This window comes from Monodelphis domestica, chromosome 3 (genome assembly GCF_027887165.1).
Source record: "Monodelphis domestica isolate mMonDom1 chromosome 3, mMonDom1.pri, whole genome shotgun sequence".
In the NCBI taxonomy this organism is placed as follows: domain Eukaryota; kingdom Metazoa; phylum Chordata; class Mammalia; order Didelphimorphia; family Didelphidae; genus Monodelphis; species Monodelphis domestica.
In genome coordinates, this window is record NC_077229.1 from 68,562,309 (window position 1) to 68,583,635 (window position 21,327).

Consider the following 21,327-nt stretch of genomic DNA (forward strand, 5'->3'; position numbering starts at 1 on the left):
CAGCTTTGCCGCTATACCTAGGGCTTTTGGACTACCCAGACCCAGCTATTGGTCAGTTATTACGTCGGCCATCAGTGTCCATAGTGGTCAGGGTGTCCCGTTCCTTCTCCTCGGAGAGGCTTACCCTCAGGGATGTCCACACAGATCAGCATGAAGCAGGGGAGCTTGCAGAGGAGTGCTCCTCTTCTCAGGGTTCTTGGGAGGAAGGTCTAGCCCAGGTGGGAGAGATGCAGTGACCAAAGCAGAGCAATGGTTCAGCCTACTAGCTCCCTACTGCTCTGTCTCTCATACTAGATAGATGGCAAGGATGGATTTATATCATAACAGAAATAAAAAAGATGGAACAACTCTCCTGTAAGAATTCCACTGAGCAATCAAGACAGACAGTACACGGGGAGGATTCTGTTGTGTTTGATTGGTTTTAAGAGGAAAGAAAAAGCAGAATGAAGGATTGCCATAGAGAAGAAATGGGGAAGAACCTGCTGTTTCTCATAGCTAGGATACAGGAGAAGAAGAGATACAAAAAGCATAAAAAAGTGGGGAAAGCCTCTGGTCTGACCCAGAAAAAGAAGTGTCAAGCACACACACACATCCAGAGCTTTGTATAGAAGTAAATTAAACTCAAGCAGGAAACAGGTGGGGACAAGAAAAAAGAGAGAAGGATTAAAGAAGGAGCTAAAGCTGAAGGGGAGCAGGGGCCCTATTCTAGGGCAAAAAGAATTCTAATGCTTGTGGCTACAGGAGAATAGAGCTATTCCTAGGTAAAAACCATAGCATATACCAAGTGAGCGATGACTGATGAAAGACCACCCCACCTGGGAAGCTCCCAAAACTTATGGACCACAAGACTGCTTCTGAAAATAGTAGCACAAAAAACCCTGAAGTTTGGGATGCTGCCTCCCCCAACTACAGGTGAGAAGAACCCAACTTTACCATAAAATTTAAAGTCGAAAAATAGGCTGCAAAAATGAATTAACAACAAAAGAACTTGGTCATAAAAAGCTACTCCGATAACAGGGAAGATCAAGCTATAAACTCAAGAATTCAGCAATGTGAAAATAGATACAAGCAAAGTCTCAAAGAAAAATGTAAACTAGTCAAACCCCCCCCCAAAAAAAAGAGAAAGATAAATGTAGAAGAAAATTTTGGGCAAAAAAAAAAAGAGTGACACAGGTAAAGTAAGAAAAGAAAATTAACAATTTGGTAAGAGAGGCACAAAAAATATTGAAGAGAAGAATATATTAAAAACCAGAATCTGCCAAATAGTAAAAAAAAAAAGTCATCAGAATTTATTGAAGAAAAAACTACTTAAAACACAGTATTGACAAACAGGAATAGGATATGCAAAACCTCACTAAAGAAAATAATTTCTTAAAAATTAGAATTGAGCAAATGGAAGCTGATGATTCTATGAGATATCAATAAAAAATAAAACAAAATTGAATGGGGAAAAATAAAATTTGGAATATGTCAGTGGAAAAACAACTGATCCTGAAAAAAGATCTGAGGAGACATAATCTTGGAATTTTTGGATGAACTGAAATGAAAGCCATGACATAAAAAGAGCCTAAATATCATATTTCAAATTTTTTTTTCAAAGACAACTACCCTGAGATCTTAGAATCAAAAGGGTAAAATAGAAATTGAAAAAATCTACCCATCATGTCTTAAAGTAGATCCTGAAATGAAAATTCCTGAGGATATCAAACCAAATTCCAGAATTCCCAGGGATCAAGGAAAAATTTGGTAAGCAGCCAGAAAGAAACTAATTCAATATTCTGGAGCCATAGCCAAGATCACACAAGATTTAGCAGCTGCCATATAACAAAAGAAGAGAGCTTGAAATGACATTCTGGAAGGCAAAGGAGCTAGGATTACAATCAAGAGTGACTTATACAGAAAAATTGAGTACCACCTTTTTGGGGGAAAAAGGAGGCTTAAAAGACTATTTAATGAAATAGAGACGTTTCAAGGCATGAAAAGGTAAGCATGACAGAAATCATAAGGGACTGAATATGGTTAAACTGTTTATATTCCTATATGGAAAGATGACACATGTTACTCCTAAGAATTTTATCTTTCTTAGGACATTTAGAAGGATTCTACATAGACGAGCCACAAGTATGATTATTTTTGTTGGAATGATATAAAAAAAAGTGAGAGAAAGAAAGATGCACCGACTTTCTATAAGAATACTATCCACCTCCCTGGGGGCAGCTGGGGAACTCAGTGAATTGAGAGCCAAGCCTAGAGATGGGAGGTCCTAGGTTCAAATCTGGCCTCAAAACACTTGCCAGCTATGTAACCCTGGGCAAGTCACTTGACCCCCATTGCCTACCCCCCTTACCACTCTTCTGCCTTGGAGCAGCCAATACACAGTATTGACCTTCCTAAAAATATAAAAGTTGAAGCAAGAATGTCCATTATCATCACTATTATTCAGTATTGTGTTAGAAATATTATATCAGTGATTTTTTAAATTAAATGAATAAGAATAGGCAACGAGGAAACAAAACTATCACACCATGCAGACAACATGATGGTATACTTCGAGAGCCCTAAAGATTCCAATACACTGTATTGACTCCAAGAAGGAAGAAAAAAAAAGAATACTAGCCACTTTGAGAGAATCCACTGGAGTCTGAATGCAGATCAATTGTACTCTTCATCACTGTATTTTATTTGTGTTTTAATTTTATATAGTATCTTCTCACAAGAGTGACTAATGTGGAGATCAGATTGCTTTACCATCTCAGGAATGGGGCAGCTAGGGAGGGAGGGAGACAATTTGGATCTTGTAATTTTGGAGAACTTATGTTCTTATGCTAGAGACCTTATGCTATGGAGAACTTATGCTAGAAAACTTCTAAAAATATAAAAGGTGAAGCAAGAATGTACATTATCATCACTATTATTCAATATTGTGTTAGAAATATTATATCAGTAAGATTTTTTAAAATTAAAATAATAAGAATAGGCAAGAAGGAAAGAAAACTATCATACCATGCAGTCAATATGATGGTATACTTTGAGAGCCCTAAAGATTCCACTAAAAAACTAGTTAAAATAATAGCTTTATCAAAGTTGCAAGATATTAAAAACCCATAAGTTATCAGCATTTCCATATTTTATTGACAAAATCCCACAGGTAGAGATAGAGCACTTCCATTTAAAAAAACTGCAGACAAAATTGGGATATTAATGCACTGCTGGTGGAGTTGTGAATTGATCCAACCATTCTGGAGGGCAATCTGGAACTATGCCCAAAGGGTGCTAAAAGACTGTCTGCCCTTTGATCCAGCCATAGCACTGCTGGGTTTGTACCCCAAAGAGATAATGAGGGAAAAGACTTGTACAAAAATATTCATAGCTGTGCTCTTTCTGGTGCCAAAAAAATGGGAAATGAGGGGATGCCCTTCAATTGGGGAATGGCTGAACAAATTGTGGTATATGTTGGTGATGGAATACTATTGTGCTAAAAGGAATAATAAACTGGAGGGATTCCATGTGAACTGGAACAACTTCCAGGAATTGAAGCAGAGTGAGAGGAGCAAAACCAGGAGAACATTGTACACAGAGACTGATCCACTGTGTGAATGTAATGGACTTCTCCATTAGTGGCAAGGCAGTGATCCTGAACAACTTGGAGGGATCTATGAGAAAGAACACTATCCACATTCAGAGGGAAACTGTGGGAGTAGAAACACAGAAGAAAAACAACTCCTTGATACATGGGTCAAGGGGATATGACTGGGGATGTAGACTCTGAGTGAACATTCTAGTGCAAACATCAATAACATGGAAATAGGTTTTGATCAAGGACACATGTAATAACCAGTGTAATTGCACGTCGGCTAAGGGAAGGGTGGGGAGGAAGGAGATCGAGGGAAAGAATATGATTCTTGTAACCAAGGAATAATTTCTAAATTGACTAAATAAAAAGAGAAAGAAAACAAAAAGAGGATGAGGAAGCAAACTGATTATCATGATATCATGATATGTAAACGTGATATGAAATGATATGTATGTATGATAGGAAATGTACAAAAAATTAGGGGGTGAAAGAGATGATTACACTGAGAGGAAAGGGAAGGGATTGAGAATGTGAAAACTATATAACATAAAGCAGAGGATCAGAGTGAAAGGGAATAGAGCAGCATCTAAAGGGAATAATAAGATGGTGGGAAATACAGTAATTAGGATGCTGAATGTGAATGGGATGAACTAATTAATAAAAATATACTAAGGAAAACAGAATATTGATGAACATGTTGATTAAATAAGATATTTGATAAAGAGATCTCTGAGGGGACAAGCAGTTTGTGAGACCAGAATTTACAAGAAAGAACACAAGAAAAGTTCTGTCAGTTGGTGATGTCCTCTCACTGGGTCTCTGACTGGGTCACTCACTCACTGGGTTTCAGTTACTGAGCTTGCTTTCTTTGACTGCTGTTGGAGACAGGCCTCTCTGACTTTACTCTCGGCTGGTGAAAGGGAAGAGACTTCTTTTTTTTTGTGGCTTTTTTACGAGAAATCTTTTATTGGCACAAGGGTCCTGGATTCCATTTAGTCACTAAAATCAACACTGAGATTAAATTGCATGATAGGGTAAAGCAGTGATTTCCCAAGAACAACAAAATCTTGTTTCTCCTGTGGACAGAACCATAATCCTGCTCCTTCTCGACTGTCCCCCAAGAACATCAGAAGAGGGATTACTGCTTTTCTTTTAAAACCACAGGCACAGGTTTCTATTGAGTAAAAGGGATCCTGGCTACTCTTTTGTATGATCAATCAAGGTACATTAAACAAAAATAGAGAAATCTATTTTTTTATCACCACAGAAAAGACCCAAGGGCATGTGCAATACTGCAAAGCTTTAATAGCTTCGGGCTAACTGGCACTAAAAGTGGAGTGGCACTAAGGAGAAGTAAGCATAGTATAGGATTTTTACCAGTGAGAACTGGGACAAAATAGGATTCTAACATTTTGTGGCCCATCCCACAACTCTACCTCCCTCTACCCCTAACAAGTGGGAGCCAAGTCAATTTCTGAGAATTTCTTTGCCTCCTTCCTAAGTCAAAATATTAAAAAAACAAAACAAAAAACCCATCCCTATTCCTGTGGGAGAAAACACTCCTCCCCCCACTCCTTCAATCATTGTTGGTTCCTGGACTTCAGGTTCCTAAAAGATGAATGTTGAGGGGAATTGTAGGAGTCAAGATAACAGGAATTGGGAGACACCCCTGGAAAAAAGGCCTTTTTAAAAGAAAGCATCCTGGGTCTCAAGTGTATTACACAGCCTGTTTACCAGCAGTGCTATGTGCTATTCACAGAGTTACTTAAACTGAAATGGCATGCATTATTAGTTGGAGTCAGATCAAGAAATATTCATCTATGTTATTATCAATGGAGCTGGCTGACCCCACAAGAATTTAGCTCAACCAAATTTTCAAAGCCCAATGATTTATCTAAATCCTCTCCTTAAACTTCCTTTTTAAACAAAAGATAAATAAAAGAGCATCTCTCCAAACTTAAGTCTTTTAAAAGTATTCATTTGCCCACATTCACCTTCTTCCCATTCCCAAGATTTTTTTTCTTTTTTGAAAGATTAAAAGTCACAAAGGGCTATTGATAGTTAGACAAATAGCAGCAGGTTACATCTTCTTTCAATATTGATCCGTTCTGGGAATTCCAGCCACAATTTCAGATTCTATCCCACAGTGATTCTTTCCACGGAGGAATTTAAAGAAGCCATTATCACCCCAGTCAATATTCCAGGAGTTGGCAGCCAGCCAGTAACGGATTCCATTTTCCACACCCCAGCCAGGATTTGAATGGCGTGACCTCCAAGCATCTCTCCAGCAACGTGCTGGTATACTCCAGACTTGTAGTGTAGGAAGTCTTCATACACACTAAAAGCTCCCTCCACAGGGCCATTCTTGTAGATCTCAGCCATGATCTCCTGCTCACTTGAAGGTACCCTATAGGGGGTTGATCTGTAGTTTTTGTCATCCTTGTACTGAGTAGAATAGCCCTCTTCACACTTCTTCCTGCACGTGGGGGTGTCGCCCTCTTCTCCAGTACAGGCAGAATGGGAGCCATTCACATGGTGCTCACATGGAGGGATGGAATAAGGTCAGCAGCCCACATGGGAATCATAGAGACCACCAGATACAAGGCCTTTCTTAGTCCAGAAATTCCAAGCTCCAGCAGGAAAACCGCCATTACAGCCATCCCCACATTCAGATCCACAGCAGCTAAGCAGATCCTCAGCAGACACTTCTACATTAGCATTTCCATTACTGTGTACACAGATCCTGTCAGAAATAGCTTCCACAGCTCCAAATGCCCAGCAAGATCCACAGGAACCCTGGTCTCTTATTTCCTTGATAGTAGGGCAGTTTGGCCATTGTTCCCAGGCATCAAAGTTTTCTGGTAGCTTCATATTATCAGCCATTATCATTCTCTAAGGTAGTAGCTTGGCTCCACCCATGAAGGTACCACAGAGTTTCTTTATGTAGCTCATGTCTGCATTAAGGAAGTTGTGCGCAGCCTGCCATGCAGTGTTGAGCTTGTTGATGTGGTTGACCATTTCATCTGATAGAGGAGGAAAGGATAATCTGCTCTTGGCACTGGTCAGTACGACCAGGCAACACAGGGTGGCCAAGAACCGCCACATTTTGAGGAACGGACTCCTAATTTACCCTTCCTTCCAATGCCGCTCAGAAGCTCTCAGAAAACAACTAGACCACACCACCGCACCTCACTGGAAGAGACCTCTGAAACCCATTTGAAGAGGGTTTCTACTTTCCTCATAAAGAGGAGTCCTATCTAAGAAGAAGCTTGTAGATCTGCTTTGCTGGATAACAGTTTTGGAGAAGGAGAAAGATTGAAGCTGTTTGTCTGGTACCTGCAGTTTCAGTGAACTGAACCTTAGGTGGCACCAAAAGGCAAAAGTCAGCCAGCCAGCAACTGTGTTAAATGAAGCAGTTTGCAGGGCAGCCTCATTAAGCAACACGTGGCTGAATTGTTTTAACATTGGATTTATTCCTGGACTCTTCTTAAGCCTACCATCCCTCTATATATCCAAGGGATGTTGGCATATGTATTTTTGATGACAGTTTTGACTCTTATGGTCCTTGAGGTTATATCCTATCTACCCTTTGGAATATTAATGCTAGTATCCATGGTTATGATGCTGAAAGTTCTCTTATCCATCTGTAACTATTGAAAAGTCATGAATGAATCAAAATTAGAAAACAGTGGGCTTAAACCGAGGGTTAATTATCTGGAGACCAAGACGAAAAGAATTAAAATGTAATATAACTAGTTGGCTAAGACACAGGGGCAATGGAATTAGACAGAAATTGAGGTAACCAAATGGGACAAGAAACTCAAGCATTAGAAAACAATCCTGCCCTTATGTTTCCACTCAGGGAGGTGCCAATGATAACCGCAGAGATTGGGATCCTCAATATAAGAGTTCACAAGAGATTTACCCGAGCATATTTAGAGTCTTTTAAATCATCATATCATCAATAACCCTAACCCAAGCTATGATGAAAAACCAATGGCCATGGTAAAACAATTTAAGAAGAAAGTAAAGATCCAACCTATCTGGACTTTGACATGTTAATGGATGAATTGTTATCAAAAAGGGAAAAACAGAAAATCATTGGGGATATACATAGGAATCCTAGTTTAGCTGACTGGTTTTCCCAGGACCCCCTTTGGGAAGATAATTCTTTTGTGGGTTACAAAAATTTAATTACTGCTAGAGAGGCCATTATCCAGACGATGAAGGATAATTCAAAGAGACCAGAGTTGTGGTCAAAGTTTGAAAGATTGAGACAAGACATATGAAAGACCCCATCTACTTTCCTGAACAGGGTGATAGATTCTGCTGAGAAATGAATTGGATAAAGATGTAAACCATATAAGCAACTGTCCAAATGGGGATGAGATGGGACTGGATAAACTTAGGTGTGTAGCTTCTGACATTTTTCAGGATAACAAAGATAGACAAGCTGAGATAAAGAATAATATCCTAGATAATTTAGCAAAAGAAATCAAAGATCTGATACTTAAATTAAAAACTAATGAAGTGCAAGATTGAGCAGTGGCTGCACTTAAGAGTATTACAGAGCACCTAGAATAGCATATTATAAATTCTAGAGAATGTAGACAAACCCCTCACTGCTATTTTGTAATAAACCTGGTCACTTAATGAAACTCAGTCATTTTAGGGGATAGGTTTTTAGACAATTCAAGAAATTATAATGTGAGAAAGCAAGGCAACAGATTTGATGGGTTCAATGGTTATGGAGACTTTGATTTTTAAAATGGGTTTAACACTGGGTATTATAGTGGGTATCAGTATGCAAAACCTAATTACTCTGTGTATGAACATAAGGGTAGCTTCAGGTGTTTTGACACAGTGTTTGGGACAACATCACTGACCTGTAGTTTATTATTCTGGCCAAGTAGATCCCATAGCTGCAGGTGCTCAGCCATGAGTTGGGGTGTGGAAGAGACAGCAATGCTAATTACCAAAGATACAGACCTGGTGCTAGGATGCCTACTCAGAATTTTTTGTCCACATGAACTCAAAGCACTTATGTTAAAACACAGCACACAAAATCACATCAGTATCCCAATCCATTCAGAAAAGTCTTTGACAAATACAATACCTATTACTACTTAAAAAGCCAGTAGGACATAAAGGAAGAGAAGGGGCTTTCCTCAAAATAATAAACAGTATTTGTTTCTAACCACCAACAGGTATCATCTGAAATTGGGATAAGTTATGAGCCTTCCCAATAAATTTAGGAGTGAAGCAAGGATGCCCATCATTACTACCATTATTTAATACCATACTAGAAAGTACTAACTGCATCAATTAGAGGAGAAAAAAAGAAATCAAAAGTTGTAGGCTGTGATAAAACTAAACTATCACTCTTTGCAAATGATATGATGGTATACTTAGAGAACCCAAGAAAATCAATTAAAAACCTGGTGGAAATGATAACTTTAGCAAAGTTTCAGGAAACAAAATAAAGCACATGAATCATCATCATTTCTTTTTATATCCAAAAAAATTCATCAGCAAGAATTAGAAAGAGAAATTCTATTAAAAATCACTCTAGATAATGTAAAATATTTGGGAATCTATATGCCAAGACAAACTCAAGAATTAAACAAAAACAACTAAAAGACACTTTATATACAATTAAAACTAGATCTAAACAATTGCAAAAATATTAATTGTTCAAGGGTAGGATAAGATAATATAATAAATCGACTATTCCATCAAAACTAATTTACTTATTCAGTGCCATAGCTATCAATCTATCAAAAAATATATAATATTAGAAAAAATGATAACGAAGTTCATTTGTAAAAACAAAAGATCAACAATATTAAGGGAATGAATGAAAAAAATGTGAAGGATGGAGTCCTAGCAGTATCAGATCTTAAACTGTATTATAAAGTGGTGATCATCAAGTATAGTACTTGTGAACCTTAAAAATTCTCAGACCCTACTTCATAAGGTTTGGTTAAGACCATTCCTCATTTTAAATAATGAAGGAACTTAGATCAGGAATGTGAAACCTCTACTCCACCCCTACTTAAGCCTGCTTTAGGAGAAGAAACTCCTTGCTGAAAAATGAAAAATACTTAAACCCATACTTATAGTAAAGCAAAAGTTCTTAATCTGTGCCTATTTTTAGATCTAATACAAAAGGGTGCTAAGTACCTATAAAGGTCAGGCAACTTGTGAATTTACAAGGAGCAAAGAGGTGAGAAACTTACTCGGAGGTTTTTCAGGGGTGAACTTAATCAAAAGTTCAAACCTTCTTAGGTGTGAATTAAGAATTGTCTATCCTTTGGAAAATGTCTACTGTGATTGGTAGATGTGAGAACTTAGGGGAGGTGACATAAGAGAAAATTCTCTTAGTCTTGGGTGAGTCTCAGAGTCTCAGAGATTCTCTCTCTGGAGATGGCAGCTGGCCAAAACTGAACTGGTGTCTCTCTGAACACTAGAATCTTTGGATGGACAAATCTTGTGGTGAGTGGATAAAAGACTGACTGATCTCTCTCTTAGGGCTTGGGCCTGGGCTGGCCTGGGCTGACCTATCTTTTCCCATTATTTCCTTTTTCTCTCTCTCCCCCTTTCTTTAATTCCTCATTTGTATGAATTAAAATCTCTATAGAACCCAGCTGACTTGGGTATATTTAATAATTGGGAATTTTTCCCTGGCGACCACCTTATATTTGATTTAAAAACAAGACACTCTTGAAACCATAATTTCTGTGGTCACAATTTAAGCCAAACACTTTTTTATCTGCCACAATTTAAGTCTTCCACTATTTTAATTATTACATACTGCTTAAGAGATAGAAGGGGGATCAATGGCATAGTCTTGGGGTAAATGGCCTCAGGAAGATAGTTTTTGATGAACCCAATGATCCCAGCTTTTGAGACAATAATACACTATTTGTTAAAAGTGCTGGGGAAATTGGAAAACAGTATGAGACAGATTAGTGTGAGATGAATATCTCATACCCTATACCAGGATAATTTCCATAAAGAAGGAAATTATAAGTAAATTAGGTGAACACAGAATAGTATATCTGTTAGATCTGTGGGAAATTGAATTTAAGACCAAGCAAAAGATAGAGAACATGGCAAAATATAGAATGAATAATCTTGATTACTTTAAATTTAAAAGATTTTGTACAAATAAAATCAATCCAACCAAAATTGGAAGGGAAGCTATAAATTTGGGGGAAATTTTACAACAAAATTCTCTGACAAAGGCCTAATTTCTTAACGTTATGAGGAGCTAAGTCAATTGTAAAAAAAGAAAAAAAAAACAAGTCATTCCCCAATTGACAAATGGTCAAGTGACACAGATAGATTTAAGATAAAAAAAAAGTCAAAACTATCAATAAATACATGGAATAGTGTTTAAAATCCCACATAATTAGAGAAATGCAAATCAAAAATGAGGTACCACATCATACCTAACAGATTGGCAAATATAACAGTAAAGGAAAATAATAAATGTTGGAGGGGATGTGGCAAAATTGGGAAATTAATGCACTACTGGTAGAGTTGTGAATTGATCAAATCATTCTAGAAGACAATTTGGAACTATGCCCAAAGAGCTTCAAAAAAATGCATACCCTGTGATCCAGCAATACCACTACTAGAATCGTACCCTAAAGAGATAATAATGAAAAATATTTGTGCAAAAGTATTCATAGTTGTGCTCTTTGTGGTGGCAAATAATTGTAAAATGGGGGGGGGTAACGTGACCTTCAATTGGGGAATCGCTGAACAAATTGTGGTTTATGATGGTGATAGAATACTACACTGGACTGTAAGGAATGATAAACCAAAGGAATTCTATATCAAAGAAGAACTCCAGGAACTGTAGAAGAACTCCAGGAACTGATGCAGAGTGAAGTGAACAGAACCAAAAGAACATTATACACAGAAAATGAAACATTGTGAAACAATCCAATATAATGGACTTTGCTATTACAAGACAATCCCAATTCCCCTCTACATCGAGAGAAAGAACTGTGGGAGTAGAAACCCAGAAGAAAAACAAATGACAATCATTTGTTTATATAGATATACAATTGGAGGTTTGTATTTTAAAAGAGTATTCTATTCCAAAAATGAATAATATGGAAGTGGTATCAGGGATAACATCTATATAACCCAGTGGAAGTGCTTATTAGATTTGGGATGGGGGAAGGAAGAGGGGAAGGAAAGAAAATGAAATACGTAAACAGAGAAATATTTTTAAAATAAAATTAATATGAAAAATTGAAAAAAATTTTCTACTTATAACTAAAAATGATTTTTATAAATTAAAGTTTATGGCAGGAACTAGGTATTGACCAATATCTTATACCCTATAGCAAGATAAGATCAAAATGAGTATGTGATTTATATATAATGAGTGATACCATAACTAAATTTGGGGAACATAGAATAGTTTATCTTCCAGATCTATGAAGAAGGGAAGAATTTAAGACTGTAAGAGTAATGTGCAAAGAGGATGAGAAATGGAATGTTGAAGAGGACATGATTGATGGGTAAAGACTGTTGGAAGCAGAGTAACATGGCTGTAGAACAGGGATGGGGAAGAATGCCAGTGAAAAAAGGTGGGTTTTGAGACTTGATCTTGAGGTGAGAAGAGGTTTTCTTGCCTTGCTGGTGATCAGCCAACAGCCAGCTAAAAGATAGCCAGGAGTATCAGCTTTGGGACTTCTCAAGAAGAAATTTATACCTGCCTGACAGCAGAAGAGAGATTCAGATCCCATTGGACCTGTAGAGGCCTCAGACTCAACAGTACCCCACAGTCTAATAGCACCTGCCTTATCTTGCCTTCATCCCAAGATGAAGTTTATCTTAAGGAGACACTGGGAAGGGGAGGTGAATTTCTGGTTTGCCCAAGGTATCCAGAAAGAAGGAACACTTAGGCTTTAGATATAGGGACACCACTAATCTCCACCTGAACTGCCCACTTCCAGATACCTTGTATTTATTAAACCAATTTAAGCCACAGTCACATTGGAAGAAAGGGATTTATTCAAGGATCTTTGAGGAAGCTAATTCACAGAGGTTAGTGAACAGCCATTGCAAAAAAAAAAAAAATTCTGATCAGGACTACCCACTGAGTCATGAACTGAGGAGAGGCTTACAATTCTAAAAGACTGTGTTTATTAATTCTGGGGTAACCCTCTTATCACTCAATATGGGAAACCTTCCCCTAACTTACTTATACCATGTGAGATTTAAAATAAGTTGTAGCCTTAAACTGTGGCATTTAAAATGTGGAGAGACAAGGAAAAACATTATGACTGCTCAAAATATGTTTTCCTACAGTGTCCTGTTTTAAATCAACTATAAGGTGGTCACCAGGGAATATATTCCCAATTTATTCAAATACCCGAGTCAACTGGGTTTACAGAGATTTTAATTAATAATACAATGAGTAATCAAAGAAAGAGAGAAAAAGGAAATAAGTATGAAGGGCCTTAAGCCAACATGGCCTAGACCTGAGTCTTAAGAGAGAAAGATCAGTCAGTCAGTCCTTTAACACTCACCACAAGGTCTGTCTAAGCAAGGATTCTAGTGACACCAGGCCAGCTCCATCTCAGCTGACTTCACCAGAGAGAATTCCAAAGGGCCTCTCTCCAGAGCCTCCAGAGGGACAGAGTCCCCTCAGAGGAGCTCCAGCCAGATCTCCTTAGAGATGGTCCTCCAAGAGCTTCCCTTCTCCAGAGCCTCTCTCAAGAGATTCTTCCCAAGCGATCCTCATCAGAGATCCTCCAAAAGGATTTCTCCAAAATGATATATCCTCAAGAGATTCTGCTTTTTCTTATATAGGGGTTTTTCTCCCATGTCACCTCCCCTAAGTCCCTACATCTACCAATCACTGTAGATGCTTTCCAAAGGACTGCCCATCTAAATTCCTGCTAAGTTGACCAATCTCCTCAGTAAGTCTGAATCAGAACAAAATGCTGCTGTGTCGACTAATCTCCTCAGTAAGTCTGAACCAGAGAAAACACAGCTGAGTCAACTAATCTCATCAAGAGAAAACTTGCCCAACCCTTTTAGGTACCTAGCATCCCATTGTATCAATTCTAAAAACAGGCCTGGCTCAAAGAACTCCTTGCATTATTATAAGCATGGGTCCAAGTACTTTCATTGTTTAGCAAGGAGTTTTCTCTCCTAAAGCAGTCTTAAGTATGGGTAGAATAGGGGTCCTCCCATAGCAAGGAGTTTTCTCCCCTAAAGCAGCCTTAAGTACGGTTGGAGTAGAAGTCCTCCCATTTCTGATCCTGGCGAGTTCTCACGTCAAAATGGAGAATGTTTCTCAGTAGGGAATTTGTTCCAATTAAGAATTCCCTGATGGGGAAATTTTTAACATTCACAAGTCTGAGAGATTTCAAGATTTACAACCAGCACATCACCCAGGGTCACCATTTCCAAGAGATATTCCTCAGCTATCATAGACCAGGAGAAGAGAGTGAGAGAGTACAACAAGAGCCATTCCACCTTGACTACTACCTTTCCTCACTCATCTCTCTTTAACAGCTCTCTTCAGATCAATTATTACTAGGCAAACAATAACCATGACAAGTGTAACAATCCACACCTGTGTATACACAAGGGAAATAATTAATCTGTAAGGATTGTCTTAGGAAAGAGCATGCTCAGACCTGCCCATGGCAAGAAAGGCATTGACCTTTGATCCCAGCATTCCTAAGGTTTAGGCACAAACTCAGGATTCTTTGTGCTCACCTGACTGAGACAATCCATGCCTCTGCCTTGTGGTAATTTACAACTGAACCAATGGCAATCCACTGTGTCTTCATTAATATGTATTAAGTCCCTTTGCATCACAATGGTAATAAATACAAGCATCTGACAGAGAAACAGCCCTTATTATCTTCTTCACCTGTCCCTCTCCTTCCTGGAGCTTAGCCTCTGGCTAAGAACAGCTTTCTCATGGAATTTCCTCTATCTCTGTGAAACACCTTTCCTTCTTAATCTCCTATCCTCTAGCCAGAGTGGTCCCTACTTAGAGCATGGGCTCTAAGGGATCAGTGGCTTTTCTCTCAGCTGATCTCAATACTCATTCCTAATTCCCGTGTTGTTGATTTAAGGTTATCTAACTGCCTCATGTCCTTTGAAGTTAGGTAGCTGGAGCTTGATCTGTGCAGCTTGCTCATTGGTAATATTGTATTGGTGTCTGCCTCCATTCTTATCCATCCCCTGGGCTTCAGCCCTTCCCCCAAGGGTCAATCCTCTATCTTTCCTTTCTTGTAAGGGCTGCTGGACAGCACCTTACAACAAGAAGAAACAAGAAACAGAAACTATTATAAGATATAACATGAATAATTTTGAATGGAATTTAAAGGGGAGATGCTTTGATCTGCATTTGATCAACTGTGAAAGTTGTAGCTACTCTCAGAAAGAGAGCAATCTGGGACAGCTCTGAAGGACTTTTGACCAAGAATGTTTTACACCTCTAGAGAAAGAAATGTGGGAGTCAGTTGCAGATCAAAGCATATTCCCTTTCACATTATTTTATGTACAGTTTATGTGGCTCTGGTTTTATATGAGTGTTCTCTTATAAAAATGACGAATATGGAATTATGTTTTACATGATAATACATGTATAATCCATTTCAAATTACTTACCATCTCTCCAAGAGGGGGACAGAAGGGAAGGGGGGAGAAAATTTGGACCTAATAATTTCAGAAAACATATATTGAAAATGGTTACTAGGTTTAATTAGGAAAATATCATATCTTTAAATTAAATTATTTTAAAGTTAATTTTTAAAAGATGAAAAGCATCATAGACTATTAAGCAACATGCCAATCAGATATGGCTTGATTTCTCATCAGCAATGCTGAATGACATACAGCTTCTCTAATAACATAGGTGATTTTCTAGTGGAAATAGGTGTCTGAACAAGGATTATTAAACAAGAGCAATATAAATTAAGAGGGGAATATCAGTCACAATTTAATAAAAGGATGCTTTAGGGATTTTATGGTACATGGGACACACTTCCCCTTCCTTGAAGTTTCTTATCCAGGAAATGGCTTGATGGTCTCCCTCCAATCCTCACCTAAGATTATCTAAAGCAGTGGTTCTCAACCTTTCTAATGCCATGACTCCGTAATACAATTCCTCATGTTGCAGTCATCCAAAAATTATTTTGGTGGCTACTTCAAAACTATAATTTTGCTACAGTTATGATTCAGAATGCAAATACCTGATATGCATTATGTATTCTCATTGCTACATATTGAGAGGTTGAGAACTGCTGATCTAGAGACACTTGTCTCCTCATCTTCATCTCCATCATATCTAGAACTCCAAACATGACCTTGTCCACCAGGCTGATGGGCTGCCAGGAGCCATGTGGAGACAATAACATCAGAGAGGTCCAGTTTTTCAGTTCTGACCTCTGACCAATTCTAGGATCTCCTGGCTACAGAAGCTCGTGGAAACACTCAGAGGCCATACTAGAGTAGGACCAGTTCACAGGAATCACAGAGCTAATGTGTAGGAATCAATCCATAAACTCGTGACCAAGAAGCATCCCTGGTTGAAGAACAATGTCTCAGAAAGGACAAAAGTTAGAGGTAAATGACTGGATTCAGAATTTAATGGGTGGGCCAAGTGCAATCAATCACCAAAGGTCCAAGTGAATTATTAAGCTAAGATTAGGGAGGTGGTCATGAAATCATGCCTCAAAGGGAAGGTCCTAGAACCATTCTTTTCCTCTTGGCAAGTCAAGGCTGATAGAAATAAAGTGTTCTGCCCATATCTGCATCATCCACCTTCCCCAAGTTCACTGCTAAAGAGCAGAGCCTTTGGATCTGTCTCCATTCCTGACTCTTGACACCGGAAACTCTGTGGCTCGGACCATAAAAGTAATTAGGTGGCATAGTGGAGATAGTGCTTAGCCTGGAGTCAGGAAGACCTGAGTTCAAATTTGACGTAAGAACTCATTAGCTGTATGACCCTGGGAAAATCAAGCAGTCATTGCTTGCCTCTGTTTTTCTCATCTGAAAAATGGGGCTAACTATAAAACCCAACACTTAGGGTTGTTATGTGAATCAAATGAGATACTATTTCTATAAAAATAGTCACAGTGCCTGGCACATAGTAGGCATTACATAATTGCTCATTCCATTCCCCTTCACTTCTCCATAGGCAAGTTCAGTTGGTAGGTGTATAAGATACATTTTGAAGACAAATTTTTTTAATAAACTGAATCTCACAAATCTACTCATAAATTAGATCAAAGCAATCAATTAGTTGCCATCAACTAAGTGTTTATTATGTGTTCAGCCCTATCCTAAATACTGGAGATGTAAATAAAAATTTAAAAACACATCTCTACCCTTGGAGAGTTCATAGAAGGAACCTTCCCCAAAGTGGAAGCCATTCAATGTGAGGTGTCAGGGCTGACTTTTCCTGTTGACCTTGAATTACAGCATAATAGAGTCCTGGGTTCAAATCTCACCTCTGATGCTTTCTACTTTTGTGTCATGAGGCATGTCACTTAACTTCTCTGCAGCTCACTTTTCCCATATGTAAAATGATGGGGTCCAGCTAGATGGCTATTGAGGGTCCCTTCCAGGCATATCCAGTCACCCTGAGATAATTACTTTACTTCTCCAGGCCTCAGTATCCACATCAGTAAAATGAGAGGCTATCCATAATACCTGATACTTCAAAGTTTCCTTCCAACTTTATACCTATGGTTGATTATATAAAAGACCTTAGCAGTGGGAACCTCACTCCTACCTCTAAAACTCCTCTTCTCCAGGCTGTACAAAGAAAGCAATCAGAGGTTCAGAAGAGTTCTTGAGGATTGATCTCTAAAATAATTTCATGTTTCCTCTGTAAGACTGGGAAACAAGGCCCTAAAAAGGATAAACCTCCAACACAAAGACAGAGAGGAGGTACCTACTTACCTGTGGGAATAACAGTAGACACAGGGGTCAGGGGGCTCCTCATCAGTGCTCCTGTGCTTCCTGGTCCTTCATGGCCTTGGGCATGTGTGACTGGCACCACACCAGCATCACCTCCTACAGGAAGAGAGAAGGGGAGACCAGAGCTCAGTCAAGTCATTATTAGAGGACTCCCAAAGGAAAGTACATTGTTGCTACTATCTGCTGAGACCAAAAATACATGGCTTCTCTGACTTTTCTCCACAGGATGAATAACCAAGTTTCCCCCTTCAAAGCACGGACTCACTGATGGACAACCTCCATATATGTTTGATTTAGTGGAATCAGAATCCATCAATAAGAAGAGGAGAATCACTTTAGCACAGGGATTGTGAAACTATCCTTGCATGGAGTTGAGGAAGCCTGGAGAGATGACACTAATTCAACAGATATGGAGCCAAGAAAAAGTCCCTACAGTGGCCCATTGGAAGGCTATAGACAGGAAGGACCTGGGAGGAAGACCCTTCTCCTTAGAAAGGCACAAACTGACCCTCCCTGGACAGACACTCCCCATTTCCTCCAAGGCCACACCCCAATTCCCTCCCTGGGAAGCTTATTTAAAATATGCTTATTTGGGAAGAGGCAGGAAGTGGAAGGCACTTGATCAGAAACAGAGGCTGTGCCTGCCTTGACACTGCTGCCCTCTGTGGTTGTGTCAGGAGGACTGGGAGATGCTGTTGTGCAAACTTCCTGTGTGCTGGCTGGAGGCAGGGTGATAGCTGGAGTTGGTGTTGCCTGTGGGTTTCTCTCAGTCTATGGAGTCAGGCCGGCTGGCCCTGGGTCCTCCAATGAAGTAGCAGCCTCAAGGGAAGCTGTGCTTGTGCAGGCTGTGGGAGTACTTAAGGCAGGAAAGGAGCCTGGCCCTGGGCTCAGAGATTCGTGGATAGGAGTGTGAGGTTCTGTTCCCAGGGAGGGTCCATCTCCTGTGGTGACATTATGGGGGGGGGGAGTTTGGAGCCATTTGGACAGAGTTCCCCAGAGCCTGTGAGGATTTTGAACGTCCCGAGTCCCCAACCCCTCACGTTAGCACCTTGTCCTTGACAAGCACTTGCAAAACAAAAAGACTGACAGAAATTAGGATCTACTTTTGCTCCAGGGTGCATGGCCACCATGAGAAAGTATTAAATAAGAAGAGACTGATATGTAGATGGATCTGTCCTGTCATCTGGCCCTCAGATGAGATAGGGATCCAGGCTCAGACAAACTGCCTGACGGATACCTGCTCAGGTTAAATGGAAAATGAAGCAGTAATCATTTGTTAAGAATCAGCTACTCCATTCAGGGTTTTAGGTGCTGGGCATAGAAAAGCCTGTCCTCCAGTAGCTGACTTTTATCATAGTAAATTATATGTATACACACAAACTAACACAAGAAATGGACAAAATCCTCCATGAGCTCTTCATCCAAAGGATGACATCTGGGCAGACAATAATGGGACAGAGGAAGTTGCCGGGTCTTACCACCTAATCACAAACTTTCCTGTTCTCGGACGATGAAGATGAGTCCATATCATATTTGAAAGCTGGAAAACAAGGGCCCAGAGCAAGGATGAATACCAGTATAATAGAAAGAAAAGAAATATTTTCTTACCCATGGCACCTGCAGTAGATTCACTGGTCACTGATGTCATGTCTCTTGCTGATCCGTGGTCTCGGATATGGGTGAAGGGCCCTACACCAATCTCACTCGCTAGAAGAATAAATGAGAACATAAATCTCAGACACAGGACTGGGGGTAGAAAGGACAAGATTATATTTTATATATATATATATTATATTTATATATATTTTATATTTTATATATTATATCCCTTATAATTTGAAGGAAACTCCAAAATATCTGCTCTCTTTTCTTCATCGTTCATCGAACAGAGAATCTCTCTAGTATTCCCATTCTCTCATTTTTTTTAAAAACTCTTCTAATCTAATGACAGATTTCCTACTTCCCCATCTGGAAAAAACCTTCCTTTTATCCACCTGTCCCTGAGAGCTATAATCTCCTGTCTCTCTTCCCTTTAGTGACTGAAATCCTTGAGGAAGCTCTCTATAAAAGGTGCTTCGACTTTCCTTCTTTCTACACTCGTTTTAACTACAGTCTGGTTTTCAACCTCATCGCTCAAGTGAAATTGCTCTCTCCAATGTTGTTAACAATCTCTTAATTGCAAAAATCTCTTAATGGCCCTTTCTTCATCCTCATTCTTCTGAAGCTTTCTGCAGTCTTTGATATCATCAACCCATTCTCTTTCATTTTCATAACACAACTCTCGTGGTTCTCCTTTAACTTGTATGACTACTCTCTTTGGTCTCATTTGCTGGATTCTTATCTAGGTCGTAAAAGCTTAATGTAGGTGACCTACAAGACTTTGAGCTGGGCCCCTCTCTTCTTCTATGAGATTTCACTCAATATTCTACTAAACTCAGAAGATTTAACCATCATCTATATATTGATGATTCTCAAATCTGGTCATCCATCCCTTAATCTCTGTCATGACCTCCAGTCTTATGACTCCTATTGAACAAACTGCCTTTTGGAAATTTTGAACTGGGTTTCTTGTAGACATCTGAGCCTCAACATGTCCAAATCTTAACTCATTGCCTTCCCCTCAAAACCTTCAACTCTTTCTAAGAGTCCAAGGCTCCCGGAAGCCTCAGCCCTGCTGGGCTCAGAGAGCAGGGTCCTCGGAACAACAACCCTCAGGGCCTTCTATCCGAGTCCCAGTGAAAGTCACTGCCCTCGGAGCTCCCCCGGCAGAGAGCAGGGTCGAAACAACAGCAACCCTCAGGGCCTTCTATCCGAGTCCCAGTGAAAGTCACTGCCCTCGGAGCTCCCCACCGCAGAGAGCAGGCTTGTCTGAAACAACAGCAACCCTCAGGGCGGGCAAGACAGCCTCACGGGCTGGATCCTGCTATCCAAATCTCAGTGAAAGTCACTGCCCTCGGAGCTCCCGCTGCAGAGAGCAGGCTTGTCTGAAACAATAGCAACCCTCAGGGTGGGCAAGACAGCCTCATGGGCTGGATCCTGCTATCCAAGTCTCAGCGAAAGTCCCTGCCCTCGGAGCTCTGGGAAGCCGAAGCCAATCCCCCCCAGGCCTACGAAACAGCCTCACGGCCAGCTATTCTGAAGGCAACTTCCGGAAAGCAACCCGACCCAGAGAGCCGGGGGAGAGTGTGGCCTCCTGGTCCGACCCTTCCACTCCAGTTCCAGTGAGGCATACTCAATTTAACCCAGGGAAACCTCATAGAACCGACAATCTGCCCAGGACTAAAGCCTCTGAACACCAGACAGAGATAAGAAAAGCTAATCCTCCACATTCAGAGATGGCAAACTCCACAGAAGCACAGAAGCCCCAAAATACCAAGAAAAATAAGAAGAAAGGGGCGACTTTGGACACATTCTATGGAGCCAAAATACAAAATAAAGAGCAGATAGAAGAAGACCTACAAGAAAATGCTCCAAAATCTTCCAAAGGAAATGGAAACTCTCCACAAACCCATGAAGAATTTGAATCAGAAATGACCAAAAAGATGGAAGCCTTCTGGGAGGAAAAGTGGGAAATAATGCAAAAGAAATTCACGCATCTACAAAACCAGTTTGACCAAACTGTAAAAGAAAACCAGGCTTTAAAGCAAGAACTAATAAAGCAATGCGAAAACACCAAGAAATTAGAAGAGAACATAAAATATCTCACCGACAAGGTGATAGATCTGGAAAATAGAGGGAGAAGAGATAATTTAAGAATAATTGGACTCCCAGAAAAGCCA

At 39.7% G+C, this 21,327-nt stretch overlaps 1 protein-coding gene and 1 pseudogene across 1 annotated transcript in view; both read right to left on the reverse strand.

The window, feature by feature from the left end:
* The window catches only part of LOC103102022 (mucin-16-like), a 127,549-nt gene extending 109,882 nt beyond the window's left edge, over positions 1 to 17,667 (reverse strand). Inside the window, exon 1 of the mRNA XM_056820605.1 lies at positions 17,531 to 17,667. Within this exon, the coding sequence (XP_056676583.1) occupies positions 17,531 to 17,573 (43 nt within the window). The 5' untranslated portion in view covers positions 17,574 to 17,667. The remainder of the gene's footprint in view (positions 1 to 17,530) is intronic.
* LOC100016295 (cathepsin B-like) lies at positions 5,532 to 7,071 on the reverse strand (annotated as a pseudogene).
* Positions 17,668 to 21,327: the final 3,660 nt, after the last annotated feature.